Source organism: Haemaphysalis longicornis, unplaced genomic scaffold (genome assembly GCF_048455015.1).
Source record: "Haemaphysalis longicornis isolate Haplotype H1 unplaced genomic scaffold, Haemaphysalis longicornis Haplotype H1 scaffold_8, whole genome shotgun sequence".
Taxonomy (NCBI): domain Eukaryota; kingdom Metazoa; phylum Arthropoda; class Arachnida; order Ixodida; family Ixodidae; genus Haemaphysalis; species Haemaphysalis longicornis.
Window position 1 is genome coordinate 145806596 of NW_027526445.1, and position 14099 is coordinate 145820694.

Sequence of the window (14099 nt, forward strand, 5' to 3'; positions counted from 1 at the left end):
GGGACTCCGTTTTCTAAACTGGTGAATGCCAATTCGGTTGTGTTTTAAGAGGTATTACAAAAGGCGAAAGGAGCAACTGGTTCTGATAAACAGCGAGTATAAAAGTTCCCTCAGCTTTCTCGCACTTCTCAAACTAACTAAGGCTAGCTAACTGGTTTTAATAAGAATAAGTGGGAATCACTAAGCTCACATGCCAAATTGTTTCGGTGTCTGCGCTTGTGTCGCGCGGTGGTGTAGCCCCGAGCTAGCACATCAGGATGGCTAGGTTCCGCTGTCCCACACTTCGAAAGACGCTCCTCTCAGTTTTCTTTCTGCCGACACACGGCCAGACTGCGGCGGCGGCGGCCGTCGCTCCAGCCCTGCGGTTCCCAGCGCTGCGGCGTTCGGAACTCCGCCTCTGTGAATTTCAGGTAACGGCCGGCAGAATCTGCGGAGCCACTCTTTGGGGAGCCACGTGTGTGCATTCAAGTGACGTCGCATGGACAACTGTTGTGGGGTCGTTTAAAGCTTTGTTTTCTAATCACCTTCACAGCGTGGATTGGGGCCAATTTTTTTGTATCCTTTTAACACTAAACTGTTTTATTCCGGAATTCACGAAGGTGTCACTTACTTCATATCCGTCACGGAAGTGACGCCAGTACAACGAAGCAAGCGGCCTGTAAAGGGTGCACCCCTGCACACAGGGTCTTCTTGCCAGGAAGCAACCTTTAGTACTAAAGAGTAAGTTGTACTTTGGGTTGTTCGTTTTCGTGCTTTATATTTTAACACGGAAGTGACGCCAGTACGACGAAGCAAGCGGCCTGTAAAAGGTGCACCACTGCACACAGGGTATTCTTGCGGAGAAGCAACCTTTAGTACTAAATAGTAAGTTATACTTCGGGTTGTTCATTTTCGGGTTTTTTATTTTAACACGGAAGTGTTTTATGCCGGGATACACCAAGATATCACTGACGTCATATCCGTCACGAAAATGACGCCAGTACAGCTTTGCCGAAGCGACACGCCAGCAGGACGTCGCTCGCCAAGCACACCCACAAAAGAGCCGCCGACCCGCAAATCATGCTCAGCTGTAGATTTCGGTGCACGCCACTTTCGTTTTTTACCGATTTTTTTGACAGAGGAATCAACCACATTTTTTTTCCAACGCCACCTGACCAAGCTCAAACTTGAACATCTCCGCTGGCAAAAGAACGCACTGACAAAGACTCTCCTACTTGCGAACGAAACTTCTGACCAATGCCGACCCTCAGTGGGAGCATGTGAGCTCGCGCCACTGCTACCATGCAACTGCCAGCACAGCTATCGACCGCAGAGTCAGTGAGTCAACTCTTCGTGTTTGCCTCGCAACGAAAGCTACCTGCCATGTCTAGCAAGTCAGCCTTTCAGCGAAATCCTATCACGCTTTCACAGAACGCTGATATTTTAGCACTTCTGTTAAGATGAGCTTCTGATAAGACTGACAACATTGCATGGTCCGTTTGAGTTTGTCTTAATGGCAGTCTTCTGTATAAAACTGCTAAACCAAGAAGAATATCAGTAAATCGCCAAGGTGTAGCACCATGCTCTCATACTAATCTCGAATTTACCAAGTGAAACTACGGCAAATTTTAGAATAATAGCTTCCTGAGGCCTAACCTGGCTTTGTGAGAACAATAACCTATAGAAGTGAATAAAGCGACTAGAAAATAGACTAGACTTGACTATTTAGTCTAGACTAGACTAGACTAGAATAGACTAGACTAGAACAGACTTGACTAGAATAGACTAGACTAGACTAGACTATACTAGACTAGAACTAGAATAGTTCTAGACTAGAAAATACAGGAAGCTACATGAAACAGGGTTTCCCAAAACAGATGCCACAAAACAGGCTTCACAACTTTTTCCAAAACTACAGCGCTAAAATGGCGGGGACAAAGACAGAAAGACAAACACAGGCACTGCGCTCACACTCACAGTTCCTTCGTGCTCAAATGCACCACTTCACACACGTCTATCAAAGCAGTTCTTTATTCGGGAGTATTTCACTCATGACGTCACTTCTCCAAACTCTATTTTGTGCAGCACCTCTTGGATCCTTACCAGCGCCAGGCTCTTCTCTCTTGGACCAAAGCGCCTGAGACGTTCGCGCAGGCTGAGCAGGTACATGGTGTCAGAGTCCTCGGGATCGATGTGCTGCAGGCGGCAAGGTGTGACGTGTTCAACCCGGGCGCTCAGTCTCTCCGTGGCCGTTGTGAGCTCACGCAGCAAATCATCGGTGCTGTTTTCGTCACTACCTTTGTCACCATCCCCATCCTTGCTGTTAGAGTCATCGTCGTCGCAGTAATCGTACTGACTGTCGCGTCGGCGTCGTTTCCGGGACCTGCCCGCAACTGCACGATGTCCATCAGAGCTGCCAGCTGTCCGCTGCCTGTGCAACTCCCTTGCAGTATTTACGGGGGTGAATTGGAAGGACTGTGCTGTGGCGCTGTCGGAAGAACCCTGACCACCACCTTCTGGATTGTTCGAGCACTCCTTTGTTTCAACTCCCGGCTCCTGCTTGATAGTAATGAGAGGAGGCCCATTTATTTCTGGTGACTTGGTAGGCCCTGAAGATGCTGCTGGTGCCGCACCCTGAAAGCAACAACAAGCCATTGCTAGTCAGCATGTAAATGAGCGAGTAGACTGTCATACGCATAGTGTTGTGCTGCTAAAGTGCCTTTCACTAAACAGATAAAATGTAAACATACTGACAAACATAAATAGATAAAAAATCCTGCAGAAATTTGGAAAATTATCTACTAATGCATACCATGCTTATGCCGGTTGAGTGTGAGCTTTTACAGTTCAGATTTTCTAAACACTGTCCGACCAATTATCTCCATTTACGCTATTATAATGATTTGAAGTGGAATATTCGCGAAATGTGCATTATTGTGGAAATGCAGGGCGTTATGCAGTTTGACATTTTCCGAAATTGCTTAATATTTTTCTTATTTTTTAGTTTTTCAAAATTTCGTTCGACCAATTATCTCCATTCACGCTATTATAACGGTTACAAGTTGAACTTTTGCGAAATCTGCATTATATTGGGGAAAGTCAATGCGACATATGTTCTGCCCTTTTCCATAATTTTTACATTTTTTTATTTTTATTTATTTTTTTTTTTTTCAAAATTTTGTGCGACCAGTTATCTCCATTTCCGGTATTATAGCGATTACAGGTGGAACTTAGGCAATATCTGCATTTTTATGGAAATGCTGGGCATTACACGGTCCTGGCTGTGGGGGTTCTCCTCGGCCGAGAATGCTACGCATTAATAAATGTTCATATCACACATTATTATAAGCATTGAGCTTTGGGAGAACCTAACAGCCAGCCATTGAATAGAGGCTCTGCTGTGGTTGTCTCATGGATCCATGAAATGAAGGACCACTCTCACCGGGAACGGCTCAATAAACGTTTGCACCACCGCCACCACAATTAAGTCATAAAGCATAAATACAATGTTGAACATGTTAAACATGTATACATGTAAACAAGCTATCATGCGCCAAGATTTTAAAACAGAAATAACATTACTTGAAGAGAACCTTGTGCCCAATGTTTCTTTTTGTTAACAAGAATTAATTGATTTTAATTAATTACCTAACTCAAAAAGTACTGTCCTACTCATTAAAGTGTCAATGAGGCACTTGTAGGTACCAACGAGGGGCATCTAACTGCGGTATTTTCAGCAACGGACCAATTGCGAACTCATTTATTCTGACTGATAAAGATACCCCACGAAATATGAAAAATACCATGTGACGGCGCCCCCGCTTGCACCATAACCGAGCACCCTCAAATAAGCTGATTGAAAGCGACTGCTTTACCTGTCACACACCTAAAGTGAAAGCACATCATCTTGATAATCGCGTGCATGCAAGGACCAGCAACTGCAAGTTTCGCGGGGCCCGTGTGGCAGATAAGGCACAAACTGGGTCACCATTTATTTTTCAAGTGCAGAGCACTTTAGGTGCTCGCCTTGTCGTCCTAGCTCGCTCGCTCGACCCAAGTATATAGAGCATAAAGGTGGCGGCGTCCAGGGGTAACGCTGTGGTTCGCGGCGTACCCCAGAGGCTTCGAAAGCCAAGCGGTTTATATAGTCATAAGCGTTCGAAACTCGTGAAACGCTGGCGCTTGTCATACATCTTCCCGTTGTTTAGCGGGAAGAAAACTATAGGTACATTTGAGGAAAAATATAGGTAATTAACCGGCAGCGCCCACGTTCCTTTAGTTAATGGCGCCCGTTGGGTTGGTTTTTTCTACGCAAAATGTGGCAGTGTAACGCCGGCATGTGCAGGGAGAAAAGCGCAAAGAGAACAGAACTCCCGCTGGCGCAGTTTCAGGCAGGGGGCGCGCGAGCACTGCGAAAGCGGGAAATTTGAATTGCATGGGGTGGTAGTAGTAAGCATTATGGCGAACCACTGCTCTGCACTTCCGACAGCTTTCACATTGAGTGGAATGGCTTTAATTTTTTTCTTTCTTTATATCATTCGGGCTAGCTCAGAGGCAGCCTGTTCGAGGGCACTGCTTTATGGAGCGGGTAGCAGCACCGTCACGTGTCATTTTTCATATTTCGCGGTGTTTATCAGTCAGAATAAATGAGTACGCAATTAGTTAATCGCTGAAAATACCGCAGTTAGATGCCTGTGCTGGCTACCTACAAGTGCCTCATTGACACTTCAACGATTAGGACAGTACTTCTCAAGTTAGATAATCAATTACAATCAATTTATTAATTATTTCTGACGAGAAAAATATTGGCCTCTACTACATTGTACTTTCCTGCAAACATTATGCACTAGGGTTTCTTCGAGCAACACCATTGCTCTTTTTTTTAAGATCTCGGTGCATGACAGCTGGGACACCCTGTATGAACTCTAACATAAAGTATAAGCTATTTTAAATAAAATATAAATATAAAATAGCTGGACTTTCTAAAGTGCAAATAAATGCTGCATTAAACGTAAAAACGGACTTTAGGTCTCCTTTCTTTTGGAATTTGATAGTATAAAATCTCAAAGTTACATTTGAAGGCACACACATTCATTAGCGTTATAAACAAAACCAAATCTGATGTGTCAGCAGGGCCACAAGATATAATTTTAGTAAATATAAGTTCATTTGCTGGCGAACGGATTGTGGGACTGCCTTGGGAATGTGCCTCGAAACATTTCGACACTGAATTCAAGCTCGTACCTCGAGCATGTGGAATGACCTCTGGGCTGCGCCCTCCCCGTCACGACCAGTCAAGAGGCGAGCTTCAGCATGTCTGGGAAAGTTCTGGAAAGAAGAAGAGAAGCACATGCGCATTAAATTGCTGGCAGTGCAGTCGAGCTCTGAACTGTACGTGTCATCGTTGTAAAATTAGGAACGCTTCTCGAAGCCAATGGGCAACTGTGGGGAGGATTATTAACATTTGATTGTTAAATTAGAAAACCCAAAAAATTGTGTTGCGTAAAATAACGGTTAAACTTTACGTAATTTGAAGTAGTAAAGTATAGTTGGAAATGAATACGTACGGGGTATGCCGGACTTTCATCGCACGACACTGTCGTTGGTGGCTGGTCCGGCGTAATGACCTCGTCTGGCAGTGGCACGTTCACCATTGAAAGCAGGACACCTGTGCAGAGAAAACAACCCAGAGAGCGTCTAAAGAGGGTTTCAGCTACTATAAAGTCGTACTTTCCCATATAAGTTTCCAATTGTAAGTAGGACGTGGCTTCAAATGACAGCCTCAAATGCTGCAATCTGAGCAAACATCATTTTGCCAGCATGAAGTGAATGCTGAGCGCAATCTTTGCTTGGCTAGTTCTTCACGCAGGCAAGTGAGTCATTACATTAAACATGTCAGGAACAGATACAGAAAGTCAACCCTAAGACAACACATGGATTTAAAGCGCATTGACGACCTTCGACATTTTGCATCTTGTAGCTTGTATTACATAGCTCCCAAGATATCATCCGCTTATAGTTGGCTTGACAACTACTTTTGCCTTGGATACTCTGCAATAAATTCTTTGAACCTATAGTATGTGAACTGTTTCACTTAATTATTAAAAAATGCCAGAAATAAATATTTTACTAAAATGGGTGGTTTTATCTGTGCGGCTTGTGCGTCGTTTCCCCTTCCGTAGGCCACGTGCATTGAAATGTATTTTAAATAAAAAAGGGTGTGAAAGAAAGGCTTTGTTGGAGTTGCAAACTGACCACAAGTAGTAGGTTTCGTGTCCGATATAGAAGAAGGTGCACACACGTCAAAAAGTAATCACAAGAACACCAGAGTGCACCAAAGACTGTGGTTGTGTCAATTTCATTTTCGAAAGCCTGTTACTGCCCTCCACACCTCAGCATCATTTGTCCCTATAGCTGTAGCACTCTTCACACCATCCAACCCGGAGCTATAGAAGTCTTATGACGAGTTGCGAAAGCAATGCAAATGCGCATTAGAGCAATAGTTGACAGTAAGCTTAAGTAGATCATGGATAAAGCAAGAGCGCCAGCAAACGTACCCCTGCCATGAATAAGCTATCAATGTTTATATTCCCCTTACAATAGTTGCACGCACAATAAACACTTCATAAGTAAGCAAGCAGAGCAACCTCTTTTTAATCCCAATTGCAGCACGTGGGTCCCTGTTTATTATCAATGTTTACAATCAATTAGGATTGGTAATCCTATTTTAAGCCCTCAAGAATAACAATTTGCCTTTGTGGTAGAAAAGTTGAGGGGGATGATGACCAGAGCACTCGGCTTGGTCATTCATGCAATCTTTATATCCATTAAACTATCGCTAGTTTATATCCATTAAACTATCATCAAAATGGTGGATGATCATCACATGTACAGAAATTCACTGAGCACGGAAGAGTTGAAGGCTGCCTGTAACAAGCATGAATTCTTAGTGAGAACAGTTCTCTTGCCAGTCAGATTGCTATTCCATGGACATGCAAACATAACCAGCAAGAATCATTACAAAGATTACCCACTCGGTAGAAATCCTATGAACATTATGCATGTTTTTTTTTTTAATTTTTCAGCCATTTTATGCTCCTATTAAACACCTCAAGATCAAAATTATGAAAACTAAACGCTTGATGATGCTGACATGGAAGGATGTCATTTGCGTCAATAGAAGAATAGTGCAAGAGGCAGTAACAGGAATTTTGACTGTTAATGACAGTCAGGCTGTCATTAACAGCTTTTTGGTCACGAATCAATCTAGAGCTGTCTAGAAAATAAACTGTACTGAAGTTCAATTAAATTGCCCAAATAGTATTCCAGTTATCATTTACTGCCAAAGCTTATAGAAATCATTTTAACTCTACACTAACACATCCTTTTATACCTCTACGTATTACAGTCTTCTATGAAATCAATCATGCCCAGCAGCCAGGCAGTCATGTGAACATAACTAAGCAAGCATTCCTACATGCCGAAGAAAGACAAAACATTTTCCGTTCCCAAAATAGAAGCACTAGCACTTGCGATGGCACTCCGGAAGATCTGCAGGTGCACGCTTACAGGCATTCAGGTGCTCACTGATATCTTCGTTTTCCACCAACTGAGAAGGTGAACAGGAAATGGAGTGCGTAAATTTACTGAATCCTCCTTGCCCTGTTCTCTCTTTAACCCTCTCTTTACACGTCCCCAGTGCAGTATCAAACTGGGCTCTGCATCTGGTCCCCTTTCTTACCTTCCACACACTTTCTCACACTCGTCCCAAGCTTTTTCTTTGTTATGACCTTGACTATCACGTAAAATATGTCTGTCGATTGGTGCGTTGCGTTGCTTTAACACCATGAATACGTATTGGCAAAAACTGCAGGCAGATTGCACCGGCACGCATTTAGCAGAGTGCACAGAGAACTGTTTCTTACACAGCATCTTATATAGTGGGTGATTTTAGACCACACAACCAAAGCTCCATATCCCAGCTACTTTCTTATTCCCCTCTTGCACGGGCTCTCTCAATCGCGATTGAGTCGATCCGGATCGAGCTCAATCTGGATCGGGCACCGCTACCGGGCAGTTTTAATCGAAATCGAGTCCGATCGAGCTCGAACTCAACCCTGGTTCCCCAAGCGCAACCGAGGTTTCCAAGCGCGATCGAACGAAAGCGGCAATACTCTCGTCCTCGCTGATTAATGGCACAGAAATTGACAACTTTAACTAACGCCACAAACTGCGTCAAATAAATTGACCCAAATAAGTGTGCAGTAACATTTATATAGCTCCATATAACTCTGACCGTGCAAAGTCACCACACGCCGGCTGCGAAGTACATTTTTAGCACCATCTGTCGTACGCGAGTGCAAGTGGTGCAACTTCTCAATCGGGATTGAAACGTGCCATGTAGCAGCGGCGGTGCGTCAAGCGCTCACGAAAAGACAACCACGCTTCGCTTCAATCCGGATTCAAAGTGCCCATGTGACAGGGGCAGCTCTCGGCAGTAGAAGAAATGCATATCTAGCAGGTGAATGGCCTGTGACCACATATACATTCCAACTGGACAGGGGATCCTTCGATCTTAGAAAAGCCAACAACACGGGGAGAGCAACTATACAAAAGATAATTTCATAATTAAAACTTCCGGGTCGGGACACCTTAGTCAACAGCAGCAAGACAAAACAGCTAAAATCTGGCACAGAGAAAAGAGCGGAGGCATCTCACTCTGCGTGATGGCGTCAGGGTGCAGGATGGAGCACTCTGGGTTCTCCTCGACCACAGACTTCTGCTCCTGGCTTGGGTAGTGCTGTGCGACCAGCTCGATCGTTTGCAGCCCCACAGGCTGCACCTGCAAGCAGACGTGAAGCATCATCATCGGCACTGCAAACGTGAAAGCATTGAGCAAAGAAATACCCCATGCCTTTAAAAATTACAAGAAAAAGCACACAGTGTGACTTTCGGCACGAGATTACCTAACTTGTGCCATCTAATGAGAAAGAGAAGTGGTTCCTGCAAAACAAACATTAATGGATATGTCCATTGACCCGTACAGTGGGAATGTGCATGCCGCCAGGACACGAAGACAATATCGCATGTTTGCAATGGAGTCATTTTGCAGTTGGCTCTTTCATCTGCAATCATGCATGCAAATCTTCCTTGGAATATTTGGCTGGCTTGCCCAGCAGGGGTAGGGGAGACAATTGCGCGACTGACAGGGGCGACGAGTTGTAACTGCCATCGGTGAGTTCCAGTTTCCAAAGGGCAGACGATACGCAAGCAAGGTTGTAGGTACGTGACCTTCGAACCACCCATGTAGGAGGTGTAGTATCTGTTTTCGTCAGACTCTCATCAAAACCATCCCCCTTTTTTTCTCCTTTACTCACGCCTAGCATCACAGTCGTGAGGTGTTGACGTGTCCAAGCACCAAGGAAGAAAGATCAGTTCCCGTAAATATGAGACATGGAGCGACAGGGGTCGAAAAGGCTGCCAGACAACAGGTGCTGCAAACGAGCCGCCTCTAGTTACACTTACCCCAAGGAGGCCAAACTGTCGAAAAGGCAAAGTGGAAGGGATGAGTGCTTAGAAGGTGAACAAGAGTTGGCTTGTACAGATTAAATAGTAAATAAATACAAAAAAACTGTGGTTGATTCCTCTGACATAGGAATCAGTAAAACACGAAAGTTAAATGTGCAGTGAAATCTGCAGCTGAGCATGATTTGCAGGTCGGCAGCTGTCTTGTGGGTGTGCTTGGGCAGCGACACCCCGCTGGTGAGTCACTTCGACAAAAGTGTACTGGCGTCCTTTCATGACGGATATGATTTAAATGAAATGTTGGTGTATCACGGCATAAAACACTTCCGTGTTAAAATATACAACCCAAAAAACGAACAACCCTAAGTAGAACGTACTCTTTAGTACTAAAGGTTGCTTCCCCGCCAGAATACCCTGTGTGCAGGGGTGCACCCTTTACAGGCCGCTTGCTTTGTTGTACTGGCGTCACTTCCGTGATGGATATGACGTAAGGGAAATCATGTTTCCGGGAATAAAACACTTTCATGTTAAAAGATAAAAAGGGGCCTATAAGGGGGCAAACAGAAACAGGAATGTGGGAAAAAGCAAAGAAAAGACACCAAAGAGGATGAAACGAAATTTCATGAGCGGTTGGTGCAAATGTGATCAGTTTTCAGATTGCTACGATTATTGACAAAGCCCCACCCAGATAAGCCTCTTTAACACGATTTCGAGGGTTTTGAAAAACACGTTCATAGTGTTTCTAACCACAACAATGGTCATTATTTACAGACTCACAAAGAGACATGGCCGCGCGTATCCCTCCAGGGCTACACCGACAAAAACAAGGATTAATTCAAATACATGTGAAAAATCGGTGAACCAGCTGAAGGATTCCTTACACTCGTTACGAACCAAGGTGATGGCAATGATAGACATCAGGACTCTATTACGAAAGAGACATCAGAATACAAGACATACCGCATGTACTCGCGTAATCCTCACGCTCGCATAATGCTCGTACCCCTGATGTGAGCTGCCAAAACTGATTTTTTGTTTCCTCGCACAGTCCTCGCACACCCAAGACACAAATATTTGGCTGGCTTTCCCAGAAGCAGTAGCAGACGCATACAAGCGTGGTTGGCAGGGGTGATGAGTTGTAACTTGCAATGAGCACCGGCTTCTAGAGGGCGAACAATACGCAAGCAAGGTCACGGGTACGTGAACTTTGAACCACCTATATACGAGGGGTACTTGTTTTCGTCGGGCTCTAAGCACCCCCTCTCCTTTTTTATCTTTCTCTCGCTTCCCTTTACTCGTGCCTAGCACTACAGTCGTGAGGTGTTCACGTGTCCGAGCAGCACGGAACAAAGATCAGTTCCCGTAAATCTGCGAAGCAGAGTGCCAGGGGCTCCAAAAGGCTCGTTAGGGAGCTCATTAGTGTAGCGGTTTAGCCACTGGGCACTCACACCGAGCAGCACAGGCATACACATACCTGGATGGTTTGCAAAGCGATCTGTTGGACAGGCTGTGCAACTTGCGGGTGTCTTGATTGGGTCGGCTCAGACTCGCTCTTTTCAAGCATTTGCCGCCTCCGAAGTCGTCCTTCGCTGGAGCTGACTGACTTTTGGCGAGTGCTGTGGGATATGAAGTTAAACACAATGTACTCAAGGCATTCACAAAATGCCAAGTTCCACAGTTGGGGAGTATAGATCTGTTTTTAACTGCACTAGCACGTTCAGTGACAGATGTGGCAATTAACATTTGGGAGCAGTTCTAAGGAACAGGAAAAGAAAAGCTAGTTTAGAACGTTCATAGCTTTCTATGGTGCGAAAAAGCAGGCAACTGCAAAAATATGCAGATAAAAACCCCGAAAGACAAAGGTTGTGAACAGCTGACGAGGACAAGCAGAAGTGCATGCGTGAAAGAAAAACACTCCGGCCAAAAAAACATCACGGGTTTAAATTTAAAGAGTCAATCTGCGATAGGCTCCCGTAATTTTGACAACGATCAAGCTGTATGTGCAACATAAATGAAAGACTCCACCGGTATCGCAGTGTAAGGACCCATCCATGCAATCCGTCACTGCAGGCGCCTGTTTAACGCCGGCACTTGCGTAATGATGGCCGTGTGCAACATATATACGCCTCACCAAAAAGAAAACTATTGTAAGGCATTTAACTTGCCGTAGCAACCTTCTGATCTCTTTCGGTCTGATTTACGATCAACGATCGCATGCGTCTGAGTCTTCCACCAAAATCTTGGTAACCGATAAAAGGTTGGGCTATTAATTCACTGGCGAAGACAAGATGAGGGCAAAAGAAGATGCACGCAGGACGCTTGCTAGACCTCAACTGAAAATTTTACTTTAGGGACGTGAAACATAAAATGATAACACTGAAAAACAAGTCCTCCACTCACTTCTCCGTATGGATGGTTAACCAGCGAAGCTGTGACCTACCCATTTCAAAAAACGTGCAGCCGGTGTTTGCCACTACCACGTTGACGCTGGTCCCGCCCACCCTGCCTTTGCCCCTGGCCCCTGCCCGCAAATGTTGCTTGAGCTGTACATCAAACAGTAGCTCGCTGCACACGCGCTCTGCTGTGAGAGAGACTTATCCCTGCGAAGTGCCGTTCCTACTTTCCAGTGTCGGTAGAAGCGAGTCTGTAGATACGTCGTTTATAAACCCAGCCAATCTCCTTCCCCTAATTTCTAACTCCTCTCCAACCTGGTTTTTTCATGCATGCGCATGGAGCTGCAATGGAGGAGTTCTTTGCGTACACGGGAATGCAGCATTTTGCTTTCACCAAGTCATATAGGGCTTCGATTTTAAAAAAAAACAGCTTACCGAGCCTTGTAAGCCTTGAGGAAGCCCAGGTGCCTGTAGAGGCTCCATCTGTTGGCGCGCTCGTCGTCGTCGTTCATCGCTAAGCCTCCAGCCAGCCTTTCTTCCCGAACGAACCTGTCTCGGACGCTTCGCCAGTGCCTCTTGCAAATTTCGGCTGGAAAAAAAATCCACGAAAAAAATTCATCAGAAAAGAATCACCCCCATGCGTGATCAGTCATCTGAACGCCAACATAATGACCTATCAGATGCGCACGGTGGGCTATTTAATGCAATAGCTATTCTAGGACCCACAAATTTCTTCGGTGTTCTATGTCTTCAATGTGATCGTCCTCTTTACACCACTCACAAGGACGACGGAATTTTATGACATTATTATATTTGTAGCTGGGGAACATATAGGAAGCAGGGGGTATCAAGAGTAAATAGAAGTTTGGTTTATTCAAAAGACCCCCTTGATGCGATAACAATGACGCCAATTTTAATGCAGACTTTCAACAACTAAGCTAAACAAATTTATTAATAATTAGGAAAAACAAATGAAGCGGCGGCAACTTCCGAGCCACTTTCTCGCTGGGTCCCTATGATAGCACAGGTTATTGTTCATGCCACCGGGGTTTTCCGATTAAAGCCGCCGCAAAGAAGCATGACCTTGCGAGTGCGTACATCTAGTTCTGTTTGGTCATACCACTCAAATGCTAACATGCAGTTGGCCTACTGATAACTGTTAGTTCGTAGCACTCTTTGCCAAGTACCCCCACAGCCAAGACCGTGCAACGCCCTGAATGTGTACAAAAATGCAATATTGGAAGTAACACATCTGATCGTTATAACAGCATAAGTGGAGATAATTGGTCGCAGAGAATTGCGAAAAACCAGAAAAAGAAATATAGAAAAAGTATAAATTTTACAAAAATGAACTGACAAAATTAAAAATATTAATTTTCTGCTTCTCCAAAAACTGGGACTAAAATGAAAATGCCCAAACAAAATGTTGCAATCACGAATGAGAAAATGGCAAAACTTGGCAAACCATGTAACGCCCGGCATTTGTGCAAAAATGCATATTTGGCGGAGGCAACACATTTAATCGTTATATTAGTATAACTGGAGATCATTGGTCAAACAAAATTGTGGAGACCCATAAAATAAGAAAAAAAACTGGTTGATTCCTCTGTCATAGGAATCAGTAAAACGCGAAAGTGAAATGTGCAGCGAAATCTGCAGCTGGGCGTGATTTGTGGGTCAGCGGCTGTCTTGTGGGTGTGCTTGGCGAGCGACGTCCTGCTGGCGGGTAGCATCGGCAAAGGTGTGCCTAAAATATAAAACCCGAAAACTAACAACTCTAAGTATAACGTACTCTTTTTTCTAAAAGTTGCTTCCCCACAAAAAGACCCTATGTGCAGGGGTGCACCCTTTACAGGCCGCTTGCTTCGTTGTACTGGCGTCACTTCCGTGACGGATATGACGTCACTGAGATATTTGTGCACCCCAGAATACTTTCGTGTTAAAGTAGCTATTTCGCAAAAATAAATTTGTGAAATTAAAAATGCGCATCTTGTGCATCTAACCAAACTAAGACTAAACTGAAAAATCCAGGAAAAGTACGCTGCAATTACAAATAAAAAAGATAGTCAAAATATCCAAACCACGTAACGCTCTGCATTAGCACGAAAATGCAGATGTGGCAGAATTAACACCTTTAACCGTTGTAATAGCATAAGTGGAGATTATTGGTTGAGCAAAATTGTGAAAAACCAACAAATATAT

The 14099-nt window shown here is 44.4% G+C and overlaps 1 protein-coding gene across 1 annotated transcript in view; it reads right to left on the reverse strand.

The window, feature by feature from the left end:
- Nucleotides 1-1992: 1992 nt before the first annotated feature.
- Nucleotides 1993-14099, reverse strand: part of LOC144150131 (uncharacterized) — a 31407-nt gene continuing 19300 nt past the window's right edge. The window contains exons 2-7 of the mRNA XM_077681961.1: nucleotides 12333-12486; nucleotides 10979-11120; nucleotides 8698-8821; nucleotides 5547-5647; nucleotides 5224-5307; nucleotides 1993-2613 (exon numbers count right to left, since the gene is read on the reverse strand). Of these exons, the coding sequence (XP_077538087.1) occupies nucleotides 2029-2613; nucleotides 5224-5307; nucleotides 5547-5647; nucleotides 8698-8821; nucleotides 10979-11120; nucleotides 12333-12486 (1190 nt within the window). The 3' untranslated portion in view covers nucleotides 1993-2028. The remainder of the gene's footprint in view (nucleotides 2614-5223; nucleotides 5308-5546; nucleotides 5648-8697; nucleotides 8822-10978; nucleotides 11121-12332; nucleotides 12487-14099) is intronic.